At 44.2% G+C, this 14,095-nt stretch overlaps 1 protein-coding gene across 1 annotated transcript in view; it reads right to left on the bottom strand.

Annotated features, from left to right (window-relative positions):
- Nucleotides 1–517: 517 nt before the first annotated feature.
- Nucleotides 518–14,095, bottom strand: part of SLC25A43 (solute carrier family 25 member 43) — a 48,724-nt gene continuing 35,146 nt past the window's right edge. Inside the window, exons 4-5 of the mRNA XM_030807468.1 lie at nucleotides 2,820–2,954; nucleotides 518–2,111 (exon numbers count right to left, since the gene is read on the bottom strand). Coding sequence (XP_030663328.1) covers nucleotides 1,911–2,111; nucleotides 2,820–2,954 — 336 coding nt within the window. The 3' untranslated portion in view covers nucleotides 518–1,910. The remainder of the gene's footprint in view (nucleotides 2,112–2,819; nucleotides 2,955–14,095) is intronic.

The raw sequence follows: 14,095 nt of genomic DNA, 5'->3' as shown, positions 1-14,095 counted from the left end.
AATCCCAGCTATTCGGGAGGCTGAAGCTGGAGAACTGCTCGAACCCGGGAGGAGGTTGCAGTGAGCTGAGATCACGCCATTGGATTCCAGCCTGGGTGACAATTAAAAAAAAAATTACTTGTGGAAGAATACACAAGATATTATCATGAAATAATGTGAAGTTAGGATTTTAGTTAGTTAAAAAAAAGTAAAAAATATTTTTGCAGCTTTCAGAACTGTTTGAAAAGTTGTCTGTTTCAAGGAAAATAAAGAGTAATAAACATGAACTATTCACTCTGGGTAAAGAATCTGCCACCCTCCAAACTCTAACAGATTGAGCTACAGATGAGATTTCCATGTGTGTGTGTGTTAACTGCCATTTTCCATAAAACAGAATGCCGCAGCAGTTGGAAAAGTGAATTATTTTGGTATACTTAAATAGGATAAGGCTCTGAGAGCTTACAGATTTGGCCAGTATGTATTTAACCATAGTTTTATAACTCAGACTAGCAATAGATGACCAACACATCGTTTTTTCTTTGGAAAATAAATTTAATCGGAAAAAATACTTGCAACATACTGAAAATCTCTGTGTATGAGTGTATGTGTGTGTATAAATTAATAATTTTATGTTAGATATTAATGCATTTTTAAATGCATAGATAGGTGCTATTTGAAAAGTGTAGTTAAACTTTACATAGAATCTCTAAAGTGGAACAATCCTGAAATTTGATTTTTAGAAAGCTTGATACAGATGATTAGGTTAAAGTGTTTATAGTCAGTTACATTTTTTTGGGTATGTGTGTCAAATGTTCCATTTGATCCTTTCTAGGCAACTGGGACATCTTTGAGAATAACTTGACTAAATAACTTATTTTCAGGGTAGACTTGCAAAGCAAGTTAAAAAGGCAGAGAATTTAGGCCACTGAACTGTACATGACTTCAATCAGAAGGTCTTTGGGGGGATAATTAAGCAGTCATGGTATAAACTGTCTTACTGAAACGTAAGATTTTAAGCCTGGGATGCTTCAAATTTCACAAAAGAAGGATGATTCTACTACAATGGTGATAGCTTTTAAATGTTCACTATTTTCATTTAGATTCTGATAAGGCATAATTTACACTGTGGTGTGTGCACTCAGATGTCTGCAAAAATTTGAGTTCAAGAAAGATTGTACTGGGGCAGGGTGCAGCGGCTCACACCTGTAATCCTAGCGCTTTGGGAGGCCAAGGCAGGAGGATTGCATGAGCCCAGGAGTTCAAGACCAGCCTGGGCAACATAGCAAGACCCGCCCCCCCAAAAATTAGCTAGGTGTGGTCCTATGGTCCCAACTCTCGGGAGGCTGAAGCAGGAGGATGTCTTGAGCCCAGGAGTTCAAGGCTGCAGTGAGCTATGATTGTGTCATTGTACTCCAGTCTGGGTGACAGAGCAAGACCCTGTCTCTAAAAACAAAACAAAACAACAGATTGTATTGAGAAGTCTCAGGTCAAACTGAGCAAAACTAGGCTGACGTTGGTTTGTGCAAGCTTTGCATTGACTACAAGTGACCCAGTGGCTGACCTCACAATGTGGTATCCACTCAGCCACTTCAATTACCTGTTGCTTTGAGATGTCATGGCAATGCCCTTTCTTTGGTGTCATGTTTCTATTCAGAGTGTAAATTGTACATTTTATCACTGCTAGACTCTGGTTATAAAATCTCGTGGAATGCCATCATGACACACTCTTGTTGGGAAACCTTCTCATGGTGCAGGTGTTCACAGGGACATCAGTTTGGAGATCTGAGGTGGTGCATGGCCAAACCATCTCATTTCCCAGAGCAGCAGATAGCAGTAGCTTCTCATCCCGCCTCAGGTGCACAGTTATGAGGCTACATTTATCTGTGATTGCAACACGCTGTCAGTCAGTGCACTTCTAGTTCCATTCCATTTTATAGAGTTGGTTTTTTAGGCTTCAGTTTTCTCGTTTTGAAGAACTTCTTTAATTCTCGTAATTCCTGGGGCTGCAAACTCTGATCGACTCCTGGGGTCAATTTATAGCTCAGTGGAGACAGAATGTAACCATTTTGATAAAGACAGATTCTCTTGCAGAACTCAAAGGTGCTAAACATAATTCCAAAATATGGAACTATCTGTTAAAACCGAAAATGAAAATCAAGTTAAGTTCTTAAAAAGAAAACATCAGTGTGTCTGCAGTCAACTTGGATCAGGGTAAGTTATCTTGTAAAGTGAGATAATAGCAGTGGCAATACAAATGGTAACTCTTTTTGGAATCAGGGAAGATGGCAAAAGGAAAGCTGGCTCAATGTGGGTTGGGAGAGGAATGACAGTGATTGAAGGGCATGACCTGCCTGGGAGGCGCTAGATCTGGGTCATATGCACGCAGACTATCTGATACTGCCTGTCACTATATGCTGGCCTTGACTGGAATCATTTACATGCCAGCTAGTGCAAGGTTAGTCCAGAGTGCTTAACGTTTTTTTTTTTTTTTGTCATGGATTTCTTTGGGAATATGATGCACATATGCATATACACATACATTTTTGCATAGAATTTTAGGATGAGGGGTTAGGTTCCCCTTAGGGGCCCATGAACCTCCACATTAAGTATCTCTGCACTAAATGATCAGCTCCTCTGGAATGGGGTATAAGATACTCCACCACTGCACAGGTTCCCCTCTCTACGGGGCTGACAGACAGTATGCATTCATGGGCCTTGTGCTACCCGTTAGTGCTAGAGGGGGTTTTCCAAGCAAACTGTAGTGGGGGTTGGGGGTGACAAAGGAAGAGGGTAGAATTGGAAGAGGCAGGGGAGCAGCGGAGACTGGTGGCTCTTCTCACCTTCAGTAAATTGGCTGTCAATCCATTCCAGAGCCCCAGGACCCCCTGGGCCTTCACTGTCTGCCGGAAGCAGTCCACTGCTCCTGAGAAATGGACATCTACTCCTCCACTGTGTGGGAGGTAGGGGCTCTGAGCCTGGCAGGAAACAGAAGCTGGGATGAGGTGATTGAAACACTAGGAAATAAATGTCCTAGTGGAAGGAGCCAGGGTCTCAAGTCTACACTCTGGATGCTGGGTTCCTGGCCAAGATGATGGCAAAGAATGGCTGCTGTGGGGTTCTTCTTGTTCTGTGGGCTTAGAACGGATATTAACATGCAATACAATCATGATACCCTGTCCATATATTTGTCATTTATTTTGCTTGGAAGGAAGCCGACATTTGGGACAGATTCAATTTCATACTTACATTCCCTCCCAACCTATGCCTTCTGGACATGATAAACATAATCCTATGCCCTTAGCCTTTTTAAAGTATTCTCCTGTTTCCTTGTCTTTACTGGTCCTTCCCCTGTGAAGCTCCCAAGCGGAGGCTGTTCATTTCTCCACCTCACAGATGTGACAGGGTGGGGAGCATTGCGATGGTGGCATTCTTCTCACGCTCTGTTGCTTTTCCCAAACCCTTCCTCCTTCACTCTCACGACAGAAGCACTTAGCTGGGGCTGATGTCACTGAACCATACTCCTTGGCCTGCTATTATCTACTAATCTGGCCACTCTTCCACATTCATTGAAGACTGTGATACCTGGTGGCTCACCCTCTCCTAGCCTTGCCGTCATCTTAGGTAACTTTGGCATCTATAAAGACGACCCAGCCCATGACCAGTTTCTGGCCTTCGGTTTCAGTGATCCTCACCTTTATACCATTTTGGCCACCCCGTGGACATCATCACCACCTTCAGAGCCATCCTGACTGAACCCTATTATTACCAAAATGCTCCATCTCTGAAAGGAATGTTTTATCCTTTAATATTATTATTTTTTTTGCAACAGAATCTCACTCTTGCCCAAGCTGGTGTGCAGTGGCATGATCTCGGCTCACTGCAGCCTCCACCTCCTGGGTTCAAGCAATTCTCCTGTCACAGCCTCCCGAGTATCTAGGACTACAGGTGCACACCACCACACCTGGCTAATTTTTATAATTTTGGTAGAGATGGGGTTTCACGATGTTGGCCAGGCTGGTCTGAAACTCCTGGCCTCAAGTGATCCACCTGCCTCGGCCTCCCAAAGTGCTAGGATTACAGGCGTGAGCCACTGCACCCAGCCATCCTCTTAGAAAAATAATTTTACAATCAGATGAAATGACTTTTCAATATACCATCTACATATAAAACTGGTACTACCTGTCCACTATGAAGGGGATGTCCCCTCATAGCTGGCTTTCAGAAATGGTGTTGAGTTTAGATTAAGCTATGCACATACTTTGGTTTGTTTCTGAAACGTTTCGTTGGGGCTATATGGCATTCTGTGGCAATGGAACCAAGATTATCGATGTGGGAGAGGAGGTGTGGTACAACAGTAAGAAGAGCACAACTCTAGAGTTGAGCAGGTTCGTTTCTAGTCCTAGTTTCTTCACTTACTTGGCCCTGTGACCCTAGGCAGCTTATCTAACCTTCAGAGCATTCACTACCTTTTAATATTTGGAATAATTTACTTATTTATTTCCTTTATCTGCTCCTTCTCTGCAACTAGAATTTCAGCTACAGGTAAGGAGGGATTTTTTGGTCTGTTTTATTGACTTCTGTATCCTTAATATTCTTAACACATAGTAGATATTTAATAAACATTTGAATACATGAAATGTATTCCATTGTCGACCTCCTGGTTTCCAGATCCAGTGGCTCTTTTTGGCTATATTATTACTGGATTTCTTAGGGGGCAATATTTGGCACTGATAACCAGGAACTCTTTTGGTCCTCCTCAATTTATATACCTTTTCTAGGAAATTCTACCATAGCTTTTGCTTTAAACACCTCCTACAGGCAGATGGCTCCCAAATCTTTATCTTTGGCTCTGACCTCCCACTGACCTCCAAAACCAAGCACCCAACTGCCTACTGGGCAGCTCTACCTGGATAGTACACAAGTACTCAAAACTCGACACACCTAGAACCTATTGTTGCCTTTCTTCTTGACAGTGTCAGATTTATTCTTTCTTCTGTATTTCTTATCTCAATGATGAATGGCCCAACTCTTTAACAAGCTACCCCAAGCCAGAAACCTGGGATTCCTTCATTTCACCCACCCTTACTGCCCTATCCAAGCAATCATCAAGTCCTATCAATTTTGTCTTCTAAATAGAGCATTTCTCAAATGCAGCTCCTCCTTTCCATCCCCACTGGCACTCCCATAATTCAGGCTACCACCATCTCATGTGTGCATTACTGTAGCAGTCTGTTACTGGCCTCTTGGACCCACTCTTGTCCTTTTCAATTCTTTTCTTTTCCTTTTTCTTTCTTTTTTTGAGACAGAGTCTCACTCTGTTACCCAGGCTGGAGTCCAATGGTGCAATCACGGCTCACTGCAGCCTCAAACTCCTAGGCTCAGTTGATCCTCCCACCTTAGCCTCCCTGGTAGCTGGGACTACTGGCATGCGCCACCATGCCCTGCTAATTTTTGTATTTTTTGTAGAGACAGGGTTTCCCTATGTTGCCCAGGCTGGTCTCGAATTTCTGGGCTCATGTGATCCTCCCACCTTGGCCTCCCATAGTGCTAGGATTACAAGTATAAGCCACCACACCCAGCCTCCAATTCATTCTTCTTCTTCTTTTTTTTGAGACAGAGTCTCGCCCTGTTGCTCAGGCTGGAGTGCAGTCACACGATCTCGGCTCACTGCAACCTCTGCCTCCTGGGTTCAAGCGATTCTCCTGCCTCAGCCTCCTGAGTAGCTGGGATTACAGGTGCATGCCATCACACCTGCCTAATTTTTGTATTTTTAGTAGAGATGGGGTTTCCCTGTGTTGGGCAGGCTGGTCTTGAACTCCTGACCTCAGGTGATCCACCTGCCTCGGCCGCCCAAAGTGCTGAGATTACAAGTGTGAGCCACCGTGCCCAGCCTCATTCTTTATACTACAGCCAGAACGCATTTCTAAGATTCCAATTCAGACCACTGACTCCTTTACTGACTTTTTACCACCTGTAGGATAAAATCTAAGCTCCTTAGAATGACATGTAAGGCCCTTCATGACAACTTTTCCAGCATGAAAAGCATCACTCACCCCAATCATACTGACTGCACTCCTTAGCTCTTTTTTATACTCCCATTAGCTCCCATTATCCCCTCTAAAGACTATTCATCTATTTGCATATTTATTGATACTTACTATATGCCAGACACTCAGGATACATTAGTGAACCAAACAGACAAAAGTCCCTGTTCCTATAAAGCTGAAATTCTAATTGCAGGGGAAGACAAGACAGACAATAAATAAGCAAATTACGCCAAATACTAAGAGGAGGTGAGTGCTCTGGATAAAATAAAAGCAGAGGGAACATAAGGAGTGTCTGGAGGATGCTGAAGTTTTTATTAGGGTAATCAGAGAAGACCTCACCAAGAAGATGGCTTTTTGGAGATCTGAAGGAAGTGAGGAAGCAAGTTGTACAGATATCTTCAAAGGCCCTGGGACAGGAGCATGTCTGGGGTGTTACAGAGGCAGTGAGGAGGCCAGTGTGGTGGTAATGGAATGAACAAAATAGAGAGTAATGGGATATGACTTCAGAAAAGTAAATGGTGGCTAGGTTGTATAAGGCTGGTAGGGCCCACAGTAAGCATTTTGGCTTTTACTGAGAAGACTGGTCACTGGGGGGGTTATGAATAGAAGAATGGCATGACCTAATTTATATTTTCACATGATCACTTTGGCTGCTATGTTGAAAAAGACTCAAGGATGGAGGGAAAAGTAGGATGGAGACTGGTTAGGAGACTACTAGAGTAATTTAGGCAAGAGATGACGGTAGCTTGGACTGGGATGCTAGTGGTGGAGTGGTGAGCAGTGGTCAGACTCGATATATTCTGAAGGTAGAGTCAACAGGATTGGCTGATGAACTGGATGAGGGTGTGAGAGGAAAGTCAAGGATGGCTCTAAAGTTTCTGGCCTAAGCAACGGGATAGACAGAAGTGCCATGAACTGAGATGGAGGACGCTATGGGAGAAGCAGGTTGGCTTTTTGTTTTTGTTTTTTAAGGGTGAGTGAAAACATCAGGAGTTAACTGTGCAATGCTTGTTAGCCATTCAAATGGAGATGGAGAGTTGGCTACATAAGTCTGGAGTTCAGGGGAGAGGTCAGGGCTGGAAACATAATTAGGGCGTCACCAGTACACGGATGGTATTTAAAGCCAGGAGACCAGATGAGATCACTTAGGGCTTGAGCCTGGGGATACTTCCACATTAGACCCAGCAAAGAAGACTGAGAAGGAGCAGTCGGTGAAGAAGGAAAAGGAAAGTGTGGTGTCCAGTAAGCCAAGTGAAGGTGGTATGTCAAGGAGGAGTGGTGAGCTGCTGAGGGCCCAGTAAGATGAAGACTGAGAAGTGACCCTTGGATCTAAACACATGGAGGTCACTGGTTATCATAAAAAGAGAAGTTTTGGCTGGGTGCAGTGGCTCACATGTGCAATCCCAGCACTTTGGGAGGCCATGGGGGGAGGATTGCTTGAGCCCAGGAGTTCAAGACCAGCCTGGGCAACATAGTGGGACCCCTATCTCTGCAAAAAATATAAAAATTAGCTGGGTGTGGTGGTGCACACCTGTAGTCCCAGTTACTTGGCGGGGGGGGGCTGAGGTGGGAGGGTTGCTTGGGCCCATGAGGTTGAGGCTGCAGTGAACCATGATTATGCCACTGTACTCCAGCCTGGGCGATAGAGTGAGTCCCTGTCTCAAAAAATAAAAGAGAAGTTTATTGGGTGGTGGAGCAAAAGTCTGACTGGAATGGACTCAAGAGAGAATGGGGCTGGGCATGGTGGCTCATGCCTGTAATTCTAGCACTTTGGGAAGCCAAGGCAAGTGGATTGCCTGAGGTCAGGAGTTCGAGACCAGCCTGGCCAACATGGCAAAACCCCGTCTCTGCTAAAAATACAAAAATTAGCCAGGCATGGTAGTGGGCGCCTGTAATCCCAGCTACTCAGGAGGCTGAGTCATGAGAATCGCTTGAACCCAGGAGGTGGAGGTTGCAGTGAGCTGAGATCGCGCCACTGCACTCCAGCCTGGGCAACAGAGTGAGACTCTGTCTCAAAAAAAAAAAAAAAAAAAGAGAATGGGAGAATGGGAAGAGAAAGATTGGAGATGGTGAATATAGACAACTCTTTCAAAGAGGCCTCTTTCACAATTATACTGTAATCATGTCCAATTTACATGTCTGTTTTTCCTAGTGTTCTGTGAACTCTGTGAGGGGTCTTCTTAATTTCCGTATCTCTAGTGCCTTAACCAGCAGCTGACACATGACTGGTGCTCAATGAATGGTTTGCTGAATGAGTACATAAAATGCTCAGTATAAGAGTGGGCTGGAATTTTTAAAGCATTTTCACATAATTTTATGCATGAGTTATAAAGACGGTGGGTCAAGACTTAAACAATGTAATGTAGAATCTTTGCAGAAAACAAATATCAAAATTCATTTCATTTCTCTCTTCACAAGACATTGTAGATGGTTCTATTTTACTAAGATGTAATGGCATAGTACAAAATATTACACATGTAGCCCATATTACTATTGCCACTACTGATGCATAGCTGCTGACATTTATTGACTGCTTATGTGTCTGTTACAGTTGAGGAAACTGAGGCTTAGGGACAGGTTAAGTGATTTGACCAAGGTCATACAGCAGGTAATGAACACATTTTATTCTGTTTTATATTCCAGCTAGTTGTTTCCTGTCTCTTTCCCTCAGGATACTATGAGACCTGTGATGGCTAGGACCACATTTTACTTAGCTTTTCTCTCTTCCACCCTCCTTAAAAATCTGTAGAAGAATGAATTACCATCAGAGAAGCAGTGTGAAAACTCGATTTTACTGATTCAAACCAGGCTTTCTGGACTTTTTTTTTTTTTTTTTTGAGCTGGAGTCCCACTCTGTCACTCAGGCTAGAGAGCAGTGGTGTGATCTCGGCTCACTGCAACCTCTGCCTCCCAGATTCAAGCAATTCTCCTGCCTCAGCCTCCCGAGTAGCTGAGATTGCAGGTGCATGCCACCACACCCAGCTAATTTTTGTACTTTTAGTAGAGGTGGGGTTTCACCATGTTGGCCAGGCTGGCCTCAAACTCTTGACCTCAGGTGATCCTCCTGCCTTGGCCTCCCAAAGTGCTGGGATTATGGGCATGAGCCACCTCTTTGTTGCCCCTGACAATGAAAGCTGGCCCTTTCTTGCTCTCCTTCTGATTACTAGATCTCCAAGGACTTGATTACTTTAGACTCTGATAACGCAGATCCCTAAACCAGAGACCCCAATCTGAAATGGACCCTAAGATCTTCCCTTCCAATTAATCTTTTCACAAACAGAAACCTACGACCTGGAGAAGCAGAGCGACTTAACCAAAGCCCCCAGCTGGTGCATAGCAGAGGCAGACCTAGAGGCCAGATGCTCTGCCTACTGGGCCACTGCAGCCTGCACTCCAGGATCCTGCCTCCTGGTGACTCTGTGACCTTGGCCTCTAGGCTCCAAGGCTTTACACTACAACTTATGCTGCCCCTGACAGCCACCTAACTCATGCCCTTGCAGGACACCCCATCCCACTACCGTTGCTGCACAACCCTGGCAATGCCAGTCGTCATCTTGTTCAAGTTAGACTTTAGCTTCTCTCATGACCCCCAACTATAAGGACATTCAATACAGCATATAGTAAAAGGCCACTAATTCCAACTAGTGGGTATGTATAGTGGGGGAGTCGGCCTAAATGAGTGAAATCTAAATTATGAAATTTTGGAAAGACACTCCATTTTATTATATATGACTGGAACTAGATTAATGAAGGGCAACCTAGTAGAGACACTTTTCAGGCCTTACTTTCATGCATGGTTGAGTGATCTGTGGAAGCCTAGGTAGAGTGCGAATGTTCTGCCTGTGGGCTTCAGCATCACACAGACCTGGATTGGAACCCTTGTCTCTTCTACTCATTAGCTATTTTTGATCTTAAGCAAGTTCCTTTTTTTTGGAGACAGGGTCTTTCTCTGTCACCCAGTGGCATGATCTTGGTTCATTGCAACCTCTACCTCCTGGGTTCAAGCGATTCTTGTGCCTCAGCCTCCTGAGTAGCTGGGATTACAGGCACATGCCCCCACACCTGGCTAATTTTTGTATTTTTAGTAGAGACAGGGTTTTGCCATGTTGGCCAGGCTGGTCTCAAACTCCTGACCTCAAGTGATCCATCCACCTTGGCCTCCCAAAGTGCTGGGATTACAGGCGTGAGCCACTGCACCCAGTGAGTTCCTTAACTTCTCTGAGCTTCAATTTCCTTATTTCAAAAATGGGAGTGATAATACCTAGCTCTTAGAGTTGCTGTGGAAATTAAATAAGACAATGAAGAGTGCCAGCAACATTATAAGTGTCAATAATATTAGCCATTAATAGTAATAAATAGGTACTTCAGCAGGCCTTAAAAGCAGCTTCTTTTTGTAAACAGTTTAAATATCCCTATAATTATGCTGTTTATATGACTAATTTGCTTACTAAGCCCTGGGTTATTAGAATTTTAGGTTAGTGGCATGCAAATTAAGGAGGTTTCACAATTCTTTATTTTATATTAATGATTGTTGTATCTTTCCTCATTAATCCAGCTCAAAGAATCAATAACCTATGCTTTAAAAATATAGAATGGCTGGGCGCAGTGGCTCATGCCTGTAATTCCAGCACTTTGGGAGGCTGAGGCTGGCAGATCGCTTGATCCCAGGAGTTCAAGACCAGCCTGGGCAACATGACGAAACCTCGTCTCTACAAAAGAAAAAAAAATTAGCCAGGCATGATGGCATGTACCTGTAGTCCCAGCTACTCAGGAAGGAGTAGATCCTGAGGCAGGAGGATCGACTGAGCCCAGGAGGTTGAGGCTGCAGTGAGCCGAGATTCCACCATGGCACTCCAGCCTGGGCAACAGAGCAAAACCCTGTCTCAAAAAAAATAAATAAATAAAATAAAATAAAAAATAATTCTCCATCAAGTTGAAGGGTGAAACTTTTGAGTTATGCCTTCTCTTTAAGGTGCAGTGACAAGCAAACACAGATGATTGTGAGAAATAGAACATGAAATGGATAAGCTGAATCTCCCAGCCTGGTTGTAATCCCAGCTACTTGGGAGGCTGAGGCAGGAGAATTGCTTGAACCCAGGAGGCAGAGGTTGCAGTAAGCTGAGATTGTGCCACTGCACTCCAGCCTGGGCAACAGAGTAATACTCTGTCTCAAAAAAAAAAAAAAAAAAAAAAGAGAGAGAGAGAGAGATTAGAGAATGGGGGCTGGGTGTGGTGGCTCACACCTGTAATTCTAGCACTTTGGGAAGCCAAGGCAAGTGGATCACCTGAGGTCAGGAGTTCGAAACCAGCCTGGCCAACATGGCGAAACCCTGTCTTTGCTAAAAATACAAAAATTAGCCGGGCATGGTGGCAGATGCCTGTAATCCCAGCCACTCGGGAGGCTGAGGCATGAGAATTGCTTGAACCTGGGAGGTGGAGGTTGCAGTGAGCCAAGACTGTGCCACTGCACTCCAGCCTGGGCGACAGAGTGAGACTCCGTGTCAAAAAAAAAAAGAGAATGGGAAAAGAAAGACTGGAGATGGTAAATAAATACAGACAACTGTTTCAAAGAGACCTCGTTCACAATTGTACTGTAATCATGTCCAATTTACATGTCTTTTTCCTAGTGTTCTGTGAACTCTGTGAGGACTGGGTCTTTTTAATTTGCGTATCTCTAGTGCCTTAACCAGCAGCTGACACATGACCGGTGCTCAATGAATAGTTTGCTGAATGAGTACATAAAATACTCAGTATAAGAGTGGGCTGGAATTTTTAAAGCATTTTCACATAATTTTATGCATGAGTTATAAAAACGGTGGGTCAAGACTTATACAATGTAATGTAGAATCTTTGCAGAAAACAAATATCAAAATTCATTTCATTTCTCTCTTCACAAGACATTGTAGATGGTTCTGTTTTACAGTAGGCAAAATGACTAGGAGTCTTCGGTGGATGTCTTACTTTAAAGTGTTTCCTTTAGCATTGTTCGGTCTCAACCTCCTTTCCTTCTTACCCTATCAGTAAAGAACTGTTACCAAAGGGATAGTAAGCCTTCTTTTCCCTTACAAAGAATCTGCCCAATCACAAGACTTCAAGTTCCTCCTGCTAATGTAAGACTGAAATATTGAAAAGAGGAAATTATGTTCATGCAGGAAAGTAACCTCCTTATTTTGCTACCAAATAAGATGACTGATTTATCATCTGCCAGTTTCTGGTAAGAACTGTAAAGAGCCCCGGGTCATGAGTCAAGGTAATAATTCTGTAATCTGGTGCTCCCCACAACTAAAACAAAAAGACACTAAGTAACACGAATTACATAACAGGTCAATTATAATCAACTTGTGATAAATCAAGGTCCATCTATATCCAGTCTTAGGACCTTAACAATCTTCCAAATTTCTTGACTGAACTCTACCTGCACTGCCAAGGCACCACTGCGCATGTGGATTGTTGCAGCAGTTTCCTTAGGGATCTTGCCTTCTCCCGCTGAGAGTCCATTCTTGTACAGTGATGTATTTTTTTGTGTGTGTTTTTTGAGATGAAGTCTCTCTCTGTCACCCAGGCTGGAGTGCAGTGGCGCAATCTCGGCTCATTGCAACCTCCGTCTCCCGGGTTCAAGCGATTCTCCTGCCTCAACCTCCTGAGTAGCTGGGATTACAGGTGTGCATCACCACGCCCGGCTAATTTTTTTGTATTTTAGTACAGACGGGGTTTCACCATGTTGCTCAGCTGGTCCTGAATTCCTGACTTCATGTGATCCGCCTGCCTCGGCCTCCCAAAGTGCTGGGATTACAGGCGTGAGCCACTGCACCTGGCCATGTACAGTGATTTTTAAAAATCAGATCCTTGGCTGGGTGTGGTGGCTCACACCTGTAATCCCAGCACTTTGGGAGGCCGAGGCGGGCGGATCACGAGGTCAGGAGATCGAGACCATCCTGGCTAACACAGTGAAACCCCATCTCTACTAAAAACACAAAAAATTAGCCAGGCATGGTGGCAGGCAGCTGTTGTCCCAGCTACTCGGGAGGCTGAGGCAGGAGAATGGCGTGAACCCAGGAGGCGGAGCTTGCAGTGAGCCGAGATGGCACCACTGCACTCCAGCCTGGGTGACAGAGCGAGACTCCATCTCAAAAAAAAAAAAAAAAAAATCAGATCCTTTTACTCACCTGCTTAAAACATTTTAATGACTTTACATCACATTTAGAATAAAATCTAAATTTCTTACTGGAGCCTACAAGCCATAGTACTAATATGGTGGTAAAGTTTAACAACTGGTTCTCTGGGGGGAAATAAAAAAAGGGCTGAATTGTAGCATTTACCAATTTCAACAGCGTCAGTACTCCCACTATGGCTGATTTCAGGCTGCCAAATGTGAAGTCAACCAGCTCCCAAATTTCCTGAAATTTAACAGTCAGTTCTCCTGAGCCAGTAGGAAGTGGTTCCAGCATGCTTGTAGGCTACAAGGTCCTATATGATCTGCTCTGCCCACCTTTTTTTTTTTCTTTTTTTTTAAAAAATATTTTTTAAGTTGGGTGCAGTGGCTCACGCCTGTAATCCCAGCATTTTGGGAGGCCGAGGTGGGCAGATGACTTGAGGTTGGGAGTTTGAGACCAGCCTGGCCAATATGGTGAAACCCCATTTCTACTAAAAATACAAAAATTAGCCGGGCGTGGTGGCGCATGCCTGTAGTCCCAGCTACTCGGGAGGCTGAGGCACGAGAATGGCTTGAACCCAGGAAGCAGAGGTTGCAGTGAGCCGAGATTGTGCCATTCCACTCCAGCCTGGATGTTGCAGTGGACTCTGTCTCAAAATTTTTTTTTTTTTTTTAACAGAGATGTGGTGTCACTATGTTGCCCAAGCTGGAGTGGGCAACACAGGCTATTCACAGGTACAATCCCACTATTGATCAGCACAGGAGTTTCGATCTGCTGTTTCCAACCTGGGCCGGTTCACCCCTCCTTTGGCAACCTGGTGGTCCCCCGCTCCCGAGAGGTCACCATAGTGATGCTGAACTTAATGTGGGCATCTGATTAGCTTAGTGCTCTACAGTCCAGAACTCTTGGGCTCAA

The sequence above is a fragment of the Nomascus leucogenys genome, chromosome X (assembly GCF_006542625.1).
Source record: "Nomascus leucogenys isolate Asia chromosome X, Asia_NLE_v1, whole genome shotgun sequence".
NCBI lineage: Eukaryota > Metazoa > Chordata > Mammalia > Primates > Hylobatidae > Nomascus > Nomascus leucogenys.
Note: the sequence above shows the minus strand (reverse complement) of the source record. Positions and strands in the feature narration are given on the sequence as shown.